The sequence below is a fragment of the Talpa occidentalis genome, unplaced genomic scaffold (assembly GCF_014898055.3).
Source record: "Talpa occidentalis isolate TD23 unplaced genomic scaffold, MPIMG_talOcc4v2.1 talOcc4.5, whole genome shotgun sequence".
In the NCBI taxonomy this organism is placed as follows: domain Eukaryota; kingdom Metazoa; phylum Chordata; class Mammalia; order Eulipotyphla; family Talpidae; genus Talpa; species Talpa occidentalis.
The window spans coordinates 22,963,289-22,979,379 of NW_023604861.1; the positions used below are offsets into that span (position 1 = coordinate 22,963,289).

Here is a 16,091-nt window from a genome sequence, read left to right on the forward strand (position 1 = left end):
TGCTCTATTGGACATTTTATAGGTAAATACATACTACTTGTCATATACAAAATAAAATGCGAGATAATAACCACCTTGTAGAAAAGTTTGCTTCTCTATATTAACAATACACTTAAGACAAAGTGAAAACATTACCCTTCATCACGGAGACCCAGAAGAATGCATTTCTCTGAGAAATAGAGACTAAGGCCAAGCCAATCCCAGCTAGGATGTCAGCTCAGCACGACAAAAATTATGGCAGGATAGTTAGCCCCAAACCACAACACTCCATTAACCTAAACACTTTCTTAAACAATAGTGAGCAAACAACTTCAATATCCTTTTCAGTTTAATCTGATAGGCTCCACTTTTTATAAGAAAATCAAGTTATAACGTTATTTCACTGCATACTGACTTTGTTGTTTCAACTTAGGCAAAGGTAAGAAGTACCAGGGTGGGGAGCTTGACTGTAGAAGGAACAAGGCTTACTAGAAACTTGCTAAAACATCTTAAAGTAATTTTAATGGCTCCTTATGAATTACCATCACTATTGGCACCTGCTTTTGATAATTTTCTATTCTTTACGCTAGAGTTTGTACAAGATACTCCAACTACCCATCACTACCATACTTTCCTTCCCAAAAGTCTTAAGCATATATTTAGATTTCAGAAGATGAGAAGTGATAAGTGGTCATGAAGTAATAAGATTAAAATGTTGCTATTAGCACGGAACATCCTTCAATTGTCAGTGAAACATTATTACTATTTATCATTTGCACATCAGCAGGAGGATTAAAACTTCTACCAACTACTTTAAAAGGTACATGGTCCTCAGTTCCTATTTTAGCTTATTACTCACACACTGAGTGGAAATGGACAGTCTTCTTTTAAACTGTATAAATTTTAAGTTATGTTGTAATATGTCATATCATTAATCTGGAATAATAAAGAAAAGACAATTAAAAATAGAAGCTTAATGAGTGCTTTTCCAGATCTGCTTTGCAGTTCTGAAAGGTGAGAATAAAAAGACTTAGCAGAGAAAAAATCAATTCGCATGTTCAAATTTGGTTTTGAAATGTTCAGGAAGTCTTCAGAATTGAAACCCAACTTTCAAATAAACATTTAGATATGTAAGGTATCAGAAACCAAGGAGATAAAGAAAATAATGGACTGTCCCTGTCCTCAAATACCTTCCAATCCAGGGGGGAATTATATGTAGATGAAAACTAGAAGTGCTTTGAAAGCTCACGTGAGCAAACAATGTCACTTCCAATTGGAAATGTTTCCTGGTTAAAAAGTTGAAATGAGGGCCTCCCTGGTGGTGCAAGGGATTAAGCACAGCATTGGGAGGCTTTCCACAGCCTCCCCAGCACAAGCTCGATCCCCAGCCAGGGAGCTACCCACATGGCTCAGCAGACCTCTCCTTCTCGCCCGCTGTTCCCCTCAGCAGTGTATTTCAGTCAGTCTGCTTGTTCTGCTCCCCACTCTGTCTCTGGTGAATCCTTTTACCCCTCGCACCTCTGGCCTATACCTCAAGTCTTGTAGGCATAAATAAATAAATCTTAAAAAAAAAGTTGAAATGATTATTCTACTCTATATTCCCAGAAAATCTTGTGCTTAACACAATGTATAACTGTGAATTTATGGAGACATTTCTTCAACTATATTATAAACCCCATTAAAACAGAACTTCTATCTTATTTATTGCTGTGTAATCACATTCCACAGAGAAGAGGCTAAGCCAAGATCATTGTAAGACATGTCACTAAATTCTCTGATGTTGATTTCCCCTTACTTGGTTAAGTACAATTTCTACTCTATAGTTTCAGAAACAGATGATAGCACAAACACTTCACACATATACCCTCACACAAACAATCAGTTAAATCAGCCATGATAATAACATAAAACTCAGAAGTTATTTAACATCTCTAGTTACTGATGAAGCTCTCATTTTCAAAATGACTAACAAAAACAGTTATTACAGTGCTTGCAATTTTAAGTTTGCTTAACTCAACATTGACAGTCCTACATATAACCCTGGAAGTCAAAAGAATCCCTACAGTAATTTGAATGACAGAAAAAATCTCAACAAAAATACCTGTCACTTGGGTTGCCATTTGTAGCTCCTTATTATAGATCAAATGCTATATGGTCAATGGAAGCCAATACCATCACCCTCCCATGAACTGACTCATGTCGACTGGGAGTTAGATGAGTCACCAAGTGAGACTACAGTTCAAGGTATAGGTCAATTACTTTTCAGATAAAGATGCTGGTCAGAAAAATCAACAACTTGAAGTCTCAAGCCAGACAGAACAGGCCCATGGCTTTTTGGATTTTGAGGAAGTGGAGAGTGAAGGCAGAAGATTTGGCATCAAGACTTTATCATTCAACTTTCCAAGAAATTAGAACAAGAAATGGAGCAAAACAAATACCAGATAAAACTCTCATTCTTTCACAGCTCGTCCCAGCATCGGACCTGCTTCATATTCCACAACCTTTCTCTGTAGCTAAGTAGACTTTCAGTCAAAATTTGCAATTATAGAACACTTGAAAACGTGGCCATACATTCTCTGTGCTGGCCTTGAACAGAACGTTGGCACCCCAAAAGAATTAATGCCCCCACTTTCAGTAACTGCCTGACCCCCGAGGACAACTGAGTGAGAGAGAGTTGTGCGCAGTGCAGCCAACTTGCTCTGTTTTTTTCTCTTCTAATTACTTGGTGGGAAGGGAACATTTTTAAATAGTAACATGAATTGACAGGTGGAAGTCACCAAGCTTGAATTACAGATCCAAGTTTGGCTATCATGAAGCTTGCTTTCTCCAATTTTTTTTAAGGATTGCAATGTTGAAAAACTCACTTGAAAGACATTAAAAAATGCAAAACTAGTTTTAAATTAGAAAAAGGTGGAAATACATAATTCAAAGGAGGTATATTTTTACTTCCATGGGAAAAAAAAAAAACCCTAAATAATTCCACAAATACACGTTCTTCTCTCTAGCCCAATTTGGCAGACTGTTAAAAGAGAGAGACATCTGGGGACTGGACTCCAAAGACATGGCTTTACAGTACTGCTGCAAAACCAACACACTTTTGAAGCTGTAGAGAACAGTTAAATCCTTAAAATATCATTTTCTGCCTCCTCCTTTATTTTGGAAGGAAATATGTTAACACTAGTTTTGCTTCCAAGCACTATTCCTTTGGCAACCAGCAAGTGTAAAAACAGCAGATTCTTGAATTCTTTACCCTCCATTTGATAAATAATTTTAAAAACTCAGTCAACAAACATTTAAAGTTACATTTTATGCTTAAAATATTCATACTCTAAATAATGAAAGAATATGTATTAGATAATAATTTTTCTTTGCATGACTGAAATGTTGTGTTCATAAGCACTGCCGCCCTATAATTATGAACAGAATGTAACCAAGGAAGTGCTAAAGCTTGGATCAGAATGGCAGGGGGGTGGAAAGAAGAAATATGTTTACAATCTGTTCTGATTCCCAGCTTAAAAAGTTCAAAATATAATTTGTTTAGAGCAATGATTTCAATTCAGAACTTAGTTTCTGAGTCAAATTGTTAGACAAATAAAATGGAAACTTCAATGCTCAATCCTACCTTTCTGCCAACCTCTGAGCTATTCAGTCATTTTCTACAAGGGACAATTGCTCTGTGCCCCTTGATGGGCTGGTGCCACCACACAGACCACGGCTTTGTCACAGAAGCTCTCCTGTAGGTTGAGGGGGGACCCCGGGCTCAGGTCTGCTTTCACATAGGCCTTTAATAGAATGTGCAGAGACAGCTCTAGGGGCATCACACCCCTTATTTCTGTGGAGTATGTGTATTTCCAGGCTTATTATGGATATTTAGTAAATGGTTAACAATAAAGACGTGGTTAATATACTGGTACAAAAGCTAAATTTCATGGGTTCGGTAAGCATCTCAAATTGGATGGATTCAAACTCACAAATATAGCCTGAGACACAAATTTGCCTATCAATCTTTTGGAAGGATAATGCATAAAAATAATCCTATCCATGAAAGTCAGGAATGTCAAATTAAAATTATCACCTGACCTGCAGCCCCCAAGTAAATTGAACAATTCAATCATATTTGCAACAATTCCAATCTACTTCCTGCAAGAAGGAAAGTAATTCAGGTAGGACATTAGATCACAAATTGATGTGAATAATTACAGAAATATAGAGTATCCTTGTTCTGTTTGACTAGTGAAAAAGTGTTGCAAATTAAATGGTAAATCTCAAATTGCTGGAAAATAAGGATTTGTAGCTAGCGTCTGGATTACTAAAATTACTCTATGGCTCTTCAACATCTCCAGTAGGCTCGGAAAGTCATTTATTACTGCTGTCCACTAATAAAGATTCCCTGCATTTGTCAATATAAGGATATAATCTGTCCTTTCCTATTTGCTCTCAGGATATCACGCAAACATGTGTCTCAGAGTGTGCCTACAGCAGCTCAGCGACAGGCCTACAAACTGTTAGAAGCAGGCTTAGCAGTTACATGTACAATAATCAAATAGTTTGCCACATTTTTGCTCATTTTAATGTGTACAGACAAACAAACATATGTCAAAGTTCTCCCATTATCGCACACTCAAAATCACAATGAGCTCTACCTTTAATGAAACAATTAAAATAGAAATATATGAAGTATTACATGTTAGTAAAAAGTTACATTGCAGCAGAGTGTAGCAGTATGTTAGTCATAGATATCCTTGGTTTCCACATGATTGTCTTACTGGTAGAATGAAAAGAAGAAAAGAATTCTACGAGTAAGTTGGGGGTTCTCAACCTTGTTGTTAATGATATTTGAGGTCAGACAATTCTTTTTTTGGTGGGGGAGTTGTCCTGGACATTTAAAGGGTACAGCCAAACCCCTAATTTACTAAGATATTAGTAGCACCCTCACTCCAGCTACCACAATCAGAAGTATCTCCAGACATTGTCAGATGTCCCTGCGGGGCACCAGATCAGCTCAAAGTGAGAACCACTGGTCTAACCAAAGCCAAATCCATTTATCAATGTTAATGATAGGGCAAGATTTTTGATGACCTATAATGATCTCCACATAAGAACAAAAACTAAGAACTAAGAAATGTGTTTTTATTTAGTAACCAATTATTTACTCTCCTTTAAACCGGCTTCCTTTTATAAAAATGGTATCTCGGGCGAGTTGTTTTTCAAAGAAGCCGTTTGCCAGTTTCCTGGATTCGCCTAACTGGGAAGCTCCCTTGCTTCCATTTTGGCAGAGTCAGGTCAACCCCCTGCATTCTTTGGTCCAAGAAAGAATCATCACAGAAAATATCCTCAAGCAGAATGAAGGTTCTCACTCAGGCATTCCACTACTGCTACTTAGGCACACCTTGCTTTTATGAACTTGTGGTTTCCACTGAAACAAGTTGTTCTGCATAGTTCCCACAACAGCTCCAACTACGTGTTCTCCCAGTTTCAGTTTGTCGGTAATTTAATTTCACTGAAGGCTGAGCTGAAATGCTCATTTTTCCTGAACACTTTAGACCCAACCTTTAATGAAATGGGCTCCAGAGAAGCTATGCTCAGCTTTTGCTCTTAGAATTAGAAGCCAACAGACATGTTTTGCCTAATCCACAGTCTACTCAAACACATAGTGTAGCCATTTAAAGGGGAAAGGCATCTATTCTTAAGAGCATGACAATTTCAGAAAAAGACTTTCAAAGGCAAAGCTTTCTTTGTCCAGTTAGATAAGAAAATGTTGATTAGGAAAAAATGAAACATTCATCAATATAATTATTTTTGGAAATTAAACATGACCATGCATATTACAGAAGTAAATATACCATTCTGGAGATAAATCTTAGCATCCCTCAACTACCTTTCTATTAATCAGAAATACAGACAGATTCACCCCTGTCATGCACTGCTGATATTTGGGGTCAGAAAGTTCTTTGTTATGGGGGCTGCACATGTTGGAAATGCTTATTCAACAGAATTTAAAAAGCGTATAAATTCTAAATGATTTGTTTATTTAAATATATGTATCATTAGACTTTTAAAAAATTAATTCCACCTGGGCTGCAGGCTATACAGCTAAAGGGCCATGAGTACTATCAACTACATTTATATATAGGGTTATTTTTCTTTGAGAAAACATTGGCCATAAGTCCCCTAAATTTGAAGGCTATAACAGCTATAGTAATTATAAAAGCAGTTGAATTGGAATAAACTAATTTTTTCATTTCTACTATTTCTATAAAGGAGTTTCTTTCCTCCCTCCGAAAAGTGTTAATTGGGTGTTAAGAGACATAATGATAAAGAAGGAGGGTAGTCATTATTACAAAATTTAATTATCTTCCTATTACATTTAGCTGGTAACATGAGTTTATTCTGATTCACTGGAAGCAAATCAGAGTTATAGAGAAGAAAATAAAGGCTTAAAACCAGATTTCCTGAAACTATATACTCACACACGAACACTATTTTCTTTCTAAAACCTAAAAGAAACACCTGCACCCATGCTTTCACCCCACTTTCACTTTCTCATCCATACTATTAAAAAAATAAAAACAGTTCATTTTTAAAAATCTGCCACATTTGACAATGTCATTAGCTTTAGATGCTGTCTCAGGCACTGCTGCCTTCCAAGTACTGAGTATTTTACCACTGCCTATTTTACAACTGATTTTTACGTTAGCAATTATGTCTTAATTCCAAAACATAAAAATTATTTTTAAGAATTTTTTTCATTCTGTAAGCTATACTATAAACTCAAAATTCACTTTAAGTATAATTAATACCCTCACCACTAGCCACCAAACACAATCATGTCGGACAAGCATTAAGATGTAAACGCCATTTCAGTGAGAAGTTCAAAATAAGACCATGACATGTTATCGATTACACCCAGCTTTAGAGTCACAGTCCCTCAGCTTATTTTTTAAATAGTCTGTTTTGGAATGAGAACAGAGCAAGACAGTGGGGAAAGATTTTTTTCAGTGATCATGAACTCTCAGGAATTCTTTTCACTCAAGCTACGAGCCCTAAGTTTAAAAACGTATATAACCAGTGCAACTTACTTGACAGTGACTCGATTTGATAAATCCTGTAGATCCCCAGGATGAAAAAGCTGGGCTTCTTTCAATCCAATCTGTTCACAAGCTTTCAAAAAAACGTTTATATTATCCTGTGAAAAGAAGTGGAAAGTGACTGCTTAGCCGTGCTCTCTCAGACAAAAGGTTACAAATTTTTATCATATAACTTCTGAGCTTCAAAGTCCAATTACAGCCAGCAAAAAAAAAAAAAGGCAGCAAAAACCAATGAAGTCACATATTAGGAAAAAAAAAATACATGGGCATGTACAGTCTTTCCGTCTTCCAGAGCATAAACGGTGGTGCTATCTTATGCCCGGGCATACGCTGTTTCTGTGATCTTTGTGACTGGCACGTTAAACATTACCTGTTACAGGACAAGTGCCTAGCCACTGAGCAGTAATCTACACTTTGATGTCAGCTCGGCTCTGCAAACAAACGCCCTCTTCCCAGCTTTGCACGACAAGCTTCACCTCTCCTCTTTAAAAATAACTCCAGCTACTGACATTCACCCACCCAGAAACTGTTGGCAGGGAAGAAATAAGAGGAGGAACATTCTGTTTCTATGATTACAAATTACAGAATGACTGTGGAATAAACACCACACCTGGAATCTGGGTTTGGTTGCTGAGCTGGCTCTTGACAGACAGGGAAACCATACTATAGGATCCGAGAAAAGCGAGTGCTCATTGGCTAAGTCGCATAGTTGAGGTGTGTTGCATTACTCACGCCCTGCACCTGCCTCAGAAAATGAAAATCTAGGCTGTCCTCATATCTAATTTCAAAACCAAAACCCAAAATCCTCCATTCACCAAACAATGCTTTTCTTTAACATTACCTGCTCTGGACACAACATGTCCTATTCTCTGGCCAGCTGCATTTCAGAGAGACACTGGTGAGCAGGACCTTGAGCTTCCATCTTAGCTCCTCTTTCAAAAGTAAGCATTTTCCGGGGCAGAGCTTGGGATAATCCCCTGTGAGGTCTACCTTCACCTACACTTTGTGAGGATTCTCAGGCAAGAGAATGGCTTCTCAGCATGCCAACACACGTTCACCCACTTAAACATCTGTGGTGTGAGCCTGGGCGAGCCTCCCTGAACCTCACCTCTCTCCCTAACAGCAGCCACAAGGATCTAGAAGACCACCTGCCAGAGGGTGAAGCCACTACCTCCCTTGTGAGCCCATCATCACAGGAGGAAAAGGCAGGTGGCACAGCAGGTGGGAGGGAATAATAGAAAGATGAAGAGGCTAAATTCAACAGCTTGGATTCTTGGACAGTAAGAGGATTTGGGGAAAAGGCAAGCAAATATAGTGCCTGAGCAAAGCAACATTAATCTACTAGGGAATTAAGAGATACTGGGACAATAACTATAGGTGGGAGGTTATTCCAACGTATTGCTCAGTAAAAGGCAGTGTGAGTGACCTTTGAAAGCTGAAATCTATGATTCATTTAAATAAAGGTCAAAGATTCAAGGAGCTTACAGGTCAAAAGTTGAACAGTTCATTGGAAGGCATTTAATCTTACTTTGTGGGAAAAGGGGAAGTAATGTATTGGCAAAATCCTAGGAAGAGCAGAGAAATCATTTTGTTGTTACACTCACACAATTTCTAAAATTTACACTATCTGTAATTACCAAAAGATTCAAATTAATGGTTTTCAAATTCATCTGCAGAGAAGCAGATAAGACCAAATGGTTTGGTGCCCCAGTACCCTAATGCTATAGGAGGCAAACCTCTTATCAAAAATGGAAAAGTAATATGTTAGACACCTTCCCACAGATTGTTTGGTTTTGCATGTTTAAAATGTTATGATGCATTTTTAAAAAAAGAAAAAGAAAAAAGCAAGCCTATTAAACTAACAGCCAAAATAATTCTTCACATAGCTCAAGAAAACATAAAAGCATTTATCTGGTTGACAAATATGTACAGATGATAAGGATAGATAAAGCCATATATCTCAAAATCCATCCAAGAATTTGAAAGAAATCACTTAAAATCCAAAGCAACTATACCTCATTGGACATGAAGAAAAAATACAATTAACTAGATTAACTTTTACTTTAAAATAAAGGTTTTATATTAAAAGCAGACTATCTTTTTAGTAGGTAATGCTCAACTTAGAGTAAACTTTATAAACAAAGTCACCTGTGGCCCATTTCGACATGTTATATTAAGATCACAATTTTACCCTCAATCATGTTTACTGGACTTGTGCCCATTGATTTTTTTTTTTTTTCTATTTCAAATGAACTAGGGAGAGAATTGCCTGGGGGGAAATACAAAATTATCAAATTTTCACATCTATTGAAATATCAAAAAGTCACATCCAACTCAACATATTAAGCAGGAGAAATTAGCCCTCATTTAAGGGAATCATTCATTTGAGACTTGCAAAGATAAATACAAGTAAAAACAAACAAAAAAAACAATCTCATTGGAATTGGTAGCTGGGACTCCATGTTAGCTCTGCCACTAACCAAGTGTATGACTTTGGAAACATTAACCTTTCTGGTCCCATTTTCCTCATCTGTGAAATTAGTTTCTGGATCTGTCACCCATTGCCAAGGCCAAACACTTTTCTGAGCACAGTAGGGAAACCCAGCCCTCCCCAGGGCAACCCTTCACGCAAGTATTTCATAGTTCAACTTATATAAAATACTTCAAATCAAAAACCTACTCTAGACATCTACAATTCACACACTTTGGAAAACAAAAATAGCTTCTCAAAAATAAATACAAAAAAGGGTCATCCTTTAATATCTGCAATATTTTCTGTCTTAAATTTTTCAACACCTGTGAATAAAAGCAGACTAGATAAATAGAAAAAGCAAGATGGCTGAAAATTTCAAACCCTCTCCAATTGCCTTTCTACCCCTGAAGTTCAATTAATTATAAGGGTAATCATAACAGGTGTGGGGTGGAAGGGGCAAGGATAAGTTAGAGAGCACAATGAATCAAGAACAGCACATGTTAACAACTGAAGCAAGATGAGGATACCACAAGAATTTACCACGATTTCCAGGTTTATATTTTCCCATTGTAGTACCTCTTTTGATTCTCTATTGCTCCCTAGCAAATTAATCAAAACTTAGCAACCTAAAATGGACATTCATCATTTCACAGTTTCTGAAAGTCAGGAATTCAGGAGTGGCCTGAACTGGATGGGTGAGGCTTCTTGGTGGGGTGGGGGGGGGGTCTCTCATCAGGATGTAGATGAGTTGTCAGGCGAGGCTGAGGTCATCTGCAGGTTCTCCTGAGGCTTGAGCAGCTGCTTCCAAGGTGACTCACTACATAGCTGGCAAATCAAGGCTGGTTTTGAGCAAGAAGCTTCAGTTCTTTACCATATGGGCATCTCCATAGGCTGCTTAACAAAGTCAGTGACCCACACAAAGTGAGATGGGAATCACAATGTTTCATGTTCCAGCTTTTCAAGTCTCTGTTACTTCCTGTAACCTGCCTGTTACATATAGGACTGCCCTTGAGGGAAGGGCTATACAAGAAGATAAATAGCTGGAGGTGAGAATCATTGAACGCCATCTTGGGGATTAGGAACCACATTTCTCTTTTTGACCCTAAAGCTCCATGACCCTTCCAAATGAAAAATACATAATTTCCCTCTTCAGGCTCTGAAAATCCTCATCCCTTTATAAGGTGAGCACAAAGTCCACAATGTCATCTAAATCAGATTCAGATGTGCAAGAGATTCCTTAAGCATGGATCCTTAAGGATAGCCCTGGAGTCCAGTGGTATTGCCACTCAAGTTGAATGCCAGTGAACTAAAGCTGATGAGTTACCTGCTCCCCCTCCCCAACACACACACATGCCAAAATGAGATAGGACAGGTGTAAGGTAACAGACACACTATACAGATCAAAGTGCAGGAAAAAATGAAAGGCACATAGGAAGTGTCACAGAGAGGAATGGCTATAAAAAGGGGAGGTTCCATGTTTCCTGCCTCACCTCATGAAGGGTGGAGCTGGGCTGTGAGACAAGGCTAGAGAAGACCTGGAAGAGACATGAGGAGCAGAGAGACACACGGAAGAAAAAAAAAAAATGTGCTTGCATCTCAGCTTTGGACTTGCACCAGGAACTTGGAGGAAACTGAAGAAGACACATGGAGTTGAGACATGTAGAGACACTCAGAAGAGACATGTGGGGAGGCTGACAATGACAGCCTTTATCTTGACTTGTTCTTTAATTTTGATCCCTTCATCCCATCCTCATCCGACCCCTTCTGTCCCCTTTATGTGGCAGATGGCAGAACCCCTTTAGAGCATACAAGTTTGGGGATCCCAGGATACTCCTCAGCCTGGACAATAACAGAAGCAATTTGTCACTGATCCACAGAAATTCTGAAATCCTGCAAGGTATGGAGTGGCAGGTACTTCATTAGAATTCAAGGATGGGGAATACTTCTTGGCTTTTGCTTCAACCTTTGGTCTCTTTATTTCAACTGTTTCATTGAAAGCAGCCTGTTTGCAGCTTTCTTCATCAGTTTTCGCCCCATAAAAGTTGGGGGAGGGTCTAGTGATCTCAATTTTATAATCCTCTGTCTCTTTCAGTCTATGTTTAGTGTTTCTGCAAAGCTAATTCTCTCGAAAACACACCAAGTCTTCTGTGTATTTTATTGGCATCATCCCAATAGGCAAAAGCTACAGTCACAAAGTCTTTTCAAGAAAAGTCCTCCTCCTGGTCTTCTGACATGAGGGAAAACTTCAAGCTTCTTAGAAGCCCTATTGCTTGACTAGAGAGATTTTGAATATACCACTTGGAAGATGTTAATTTTTACAGCCACACCCTCAGGTTCATCTTAAGAGCTCATTTTTCTGCCAGTGCCCAAAATTTGATTTTTACCTGAAAGCCATTTCTCAAATATAACATCATTTACAAACTAAAAGTTGATAATTTTCAAAACCAGTAATTTCTATGCCTGTCATATTTGTCATTTTATCCTTCACTTTTTCCTCACATTTTACTAAATCAGCAAGAGGAAGCCAGGCAGCACAGTTAACACTGTACATGGAAGTCTCTTCAGCTAGATCACCTAATTAATTGGGTATGGTTTATAGGTAGAAGGGATTGAGTATTTCATGAGAATTATTGTGTCCATTTTAGAAGCTGGCTACATACTAATACAAAAAAAGATATATAGAAGAGTCATTAATTTGGAGTAGAAAAAAAGATTTGAGATATTGGGTTTCAGGTATTTACATCAAGATACCCAACTATTATTAAATTGAATTTGAGCCCAGGAAGTTTTACTTGTTAATTTTTATATGGCTTGTGGAATCACACACACATTGGTAGTAGTTGAAATTAAGAATGTGAATGGGCCTCATCAGTGGCACAGTGGGTTGAGAGCAGCGCTGTGAAGCTGTCCGTAGCCTCTGCAGTGCGGGTTCTATTCCTAGCTGGCCAGGGAGGTACCCACATGGCACAGCAGATCTCTCCTGTCTCGCCCGCTGCTCCCCTCAGCAGCACTTTTGGCCTGTCTGCTTGTTCTGTTCCCCACTCTCTCTCTCTGGTGAGTTCTCTCACCCTCCCACGCCTCTGGCTTGTACCTCAGTTCTTGTATAAATAAAATAAATCTTTAACAACAAAAAAAAAGAATGTGAATGAGCCCTTTTAGAAAAAGCAAAATGAAGATTCACAAACACCAACATTAAAGAGACAGTCAAAAAAGAAAAAAAAAAATCTACCATCCAGAGAAATTGGAAAGAAAAGAATAGCATTATGAAAAACAAAGGAAAACTGCGTTTCAGATGCTACAAAGAAATCAACAAAAGCAACGATGAAAGCTTTTCAAAGAAGTTGACAATCAAATGGGAAATCCCTAGTGGGCATAAAACTCTAGAGGAATAAGGTGTAAATAAATGGCACTGAAGACTATTGACTAGAGGAAGCTGCCATCTACACATCCTCCAGTATTACAATGATCTATGAAATGAACAGTTCTTATTCTCCAGGTTCCAAAGTAGAGCCATGTTCTACCTTCTTCCATCATTTTCCAGAGCATAAACAATTATACTCTTCCATGAATTCTTTATCTCCATTAAAAATTCATCAAAGGAGATGAGAATGCATACGTTGTACAAAATGAAGAATGATGTAAAAAATATATAAAATAAAAAATGAATAAACAAATAAAAATCCAGAAAAGAGTATATCATGCGAGCAACACAAATGCTCTAACACTACACAAAAAGGCAGTATAGATCTTTAGTAATACTTCCCCTTTTAGACCCTTTCATCCCATTTTCCCTCCAAAAGCACATATCCAGTAACACGTCGTCTTAGCAGGTTTCCTTGTTCTTTCATCAGGGATAGAAGTAGTTGAGAAGAGTATCATGGAACCAGACATGACTTAATTAACATTTTAACAAGCTCTTGTCAGCCAATAGGGGCTCTTTTAACTTTGTTATTTCCCTATTTTTCTCTTCATCCCATATCCCCATTCACTCCTACTCCTCTCTACGAAGTATACACCCACAAGAATTAGAGATTTTCAAATAAGTATGTGTACACTGATAGCAGCGCTATTCACAAAAGTCAAAAATTGGAAACAATTAAACTATCCATTAATAAATGGAAAAACAAATTGTGGTGTATCAGTACAACGTGATATTATTCAACCATACCAAGGGATGAAGAACTGATCAACTACAATGTAGCTGAACCTCCAAAACAATATGCAAGAGGTCAGATACAAAAGGCTACTTATTCCATTTATCTATCCAGAATAGATAAATCCATGGAGACAGAATGTTAACAGAATGTTGGCTGCCAGAGGGGAGAAAGCACTCACAGGTATGAGCCTTGCCTTGAAAGTGAGGGAAATGTGCAGCACTGTTTACAATAGCTAAGCTTTGGAAACAGCCCAAATGCCCAAAAATAGATGACTGGATCAAGAAGATGTGGTCCATATATACCATGGAATATTACTCAGCATTCAAAAAAGATAAACACATGCAATTTGCAGCAACATGGATGACGCTGGAAGGGATCATGCTCAGTGAAATAAGCCAAAAAGAAAAAGAAAAATACCGGATGGTCTCACTCATAGCAGGGATCTAGAAAACTTAAATAAGGGACCAGGAAAATGAATAACTATAAGAAAGTGAAAATCAAAATCAACAAAAACTATGAACCAGAGACACTTTTTGGGGGGTGGGGGGCGGGAGGGGAGGGATTGGGGTCAGAATGGGGGGATTGCAATTGTATGGGAAATATAAAAATAAAATTTATTAATTAAAAAAAAAAAAGAAAGTGAGGGAAATGTTTAGTGGCTGCACAATACTATGAATGTACTAAATAGCACTAAATTGTTCACCTTAAAATAGCTAATTTTCTGTTATGTAGAATTTTACCTCAATGAATTCTTTTTAAGCTTTCTTGAACATGCCTGTAAAGGTAAATGTTCTTTAAAGTGTTATTTATGTAGTTTAATTCATATACAATAAATATCATTATGCTCCAGATCTGTTGAAATCTTTACATAAAAGTCTACACACCCTACGCAAATATCCTGGCCAATGTTACTTTCACTTTTACTTGGAAGAACTTGAAAAAAAAAGTCTTTAATGATAAAATTTCAAGTGTGATGACTTCCAACTTGTAGAGGGAGTATTTTGCATCAAGAAAACTTAATGTCAAGACAATTGTGGAAATGTCTCCTCATAAGCTCAAGCTGGTCAGACCCACTGCTGCAAAACTTTCCTGAGTGTGCAGGGTCAAGAGCTATCATTAATAAAAATATGTTGTTTCAATAAAATGACCTATAAGTGGATTTACTAGAAAAGCCTGACTAAAATCAAAAGTCTATAACTAATTCTGAAGAGAGAAGCCTTGTTCTGTGATTTGAGGGCCATCCCGGGCAAAATCTTCACCCCAAGTTGGCAGAATAACATCACTTGCAAGAGTTTTCCACCTAACAACATTCTTCCTGTGTTTGGTTTGCCCTGATGTTTCAAGAAAGGCTCTATGCCTACCTTAAATATTAAAAAGAAATAAAAGCTGGCTAGTTCCTCTGAACCTGAACACATGGATGCACCTGAGCTTATTCTGAGGCCAAGAGATTGATGAACTTAATGATCTCTTTATGACATGGCAGCAAAGCCGCTGCCTCATACACCCTTGGAACTGATAATGCCAAAAAGTAAGCAGGTATTTGCCAGTGCTGGTAACCACTGTTTGAAGAAACTGAACTAAGCCCATGCTTTAGAACAATGGTCACTGGTCAGAATCACCAGAGGGAGCGTGCAAGGTCACCCCTCAGGTGACCTTGTCAAGGTGCAGAACAGCTGCCCTGTCTCTTGCTATTCATCTCCAGCATTCACATCACCAGGGAGCTGTCAGAAATGCAGCCTCCCTGCTCCGCCCCAGGTCTGGGAATCAGAACCTACCTTCTTAGAAGATGCTCAGGTGATTTGAGGCTTTGCAGATGAGAAAGTTTTTTGGCAAATAAAATGAAGAAAATATTTCCATCAACTATGACTCAAAGCAGTGTTTCTCTTTGGTGTGAAGATGAATCACCCAGGATTATGAAGCTATCACCAAGAGTGCTTGAATTGCATTCTTATGATATGATGATTAGGATTATTCAAAGTTACTTTAAAGCAACTCCTAGCAGCAGGGTGAACGCTGCAAGTTTGCACTTAAGTGAGTTTTCAATAAGAAAAAAATTCAGCAGGCCTCCCTGGTGGTGCAAGGGGTTAAGATGTGACCTATAAAGCTATCCACAGCCACTGCAGCATGAGTTTGATCTCAGGCCAGCCAGGGAGCAACCCACATGGTGCAGCAGACCTCTCCTGTCTCACCTGTTGCTCCCCTCAGCAGTGTATTTCAGTCAGTCTGCCTGTTCTGCTCCCCACTCTGTCTCTGGTGAATCCTCTCACCCTCCACACCTCTGGCCTGTACCCCAGTTCTTGTATGCATAGATACAAATTCTTGTATGCATAAATCTTTAAAAAAAAATTCAGTCACAATTTTCATCACCTGGCACCAGTTTATTATTTTGGAGAA

The 16,091-nt window shown here is 38.2% G+C and overlaps 1 protein-coding gene across 7 annotated transcripts in view; it reads right to left on the reverse strand.

Moving 5' to 3' along the window:
* The window catches only part of LMO7 (LIM domain 7), a 196,330-nt gene that overhangs the window by 90,231 nt on the left and 90,008 nt on the right, over positions 1-16,091 (reverse strand). For all 7 annotated transcript variants that reach the window (XM_054701383.1, XM_037528915.2, XM_054701384.1 and 4 more), the window contains one exon: positions 7,059-7,165. In XM_054701383.1, coding sequence (XP_054557358.1) covers positions 7,059-7,165 — 107 coding nt within the window. The remainder of the gene's footprint in view (positions 1-7,058; positions 7,166-16,091) is intronic.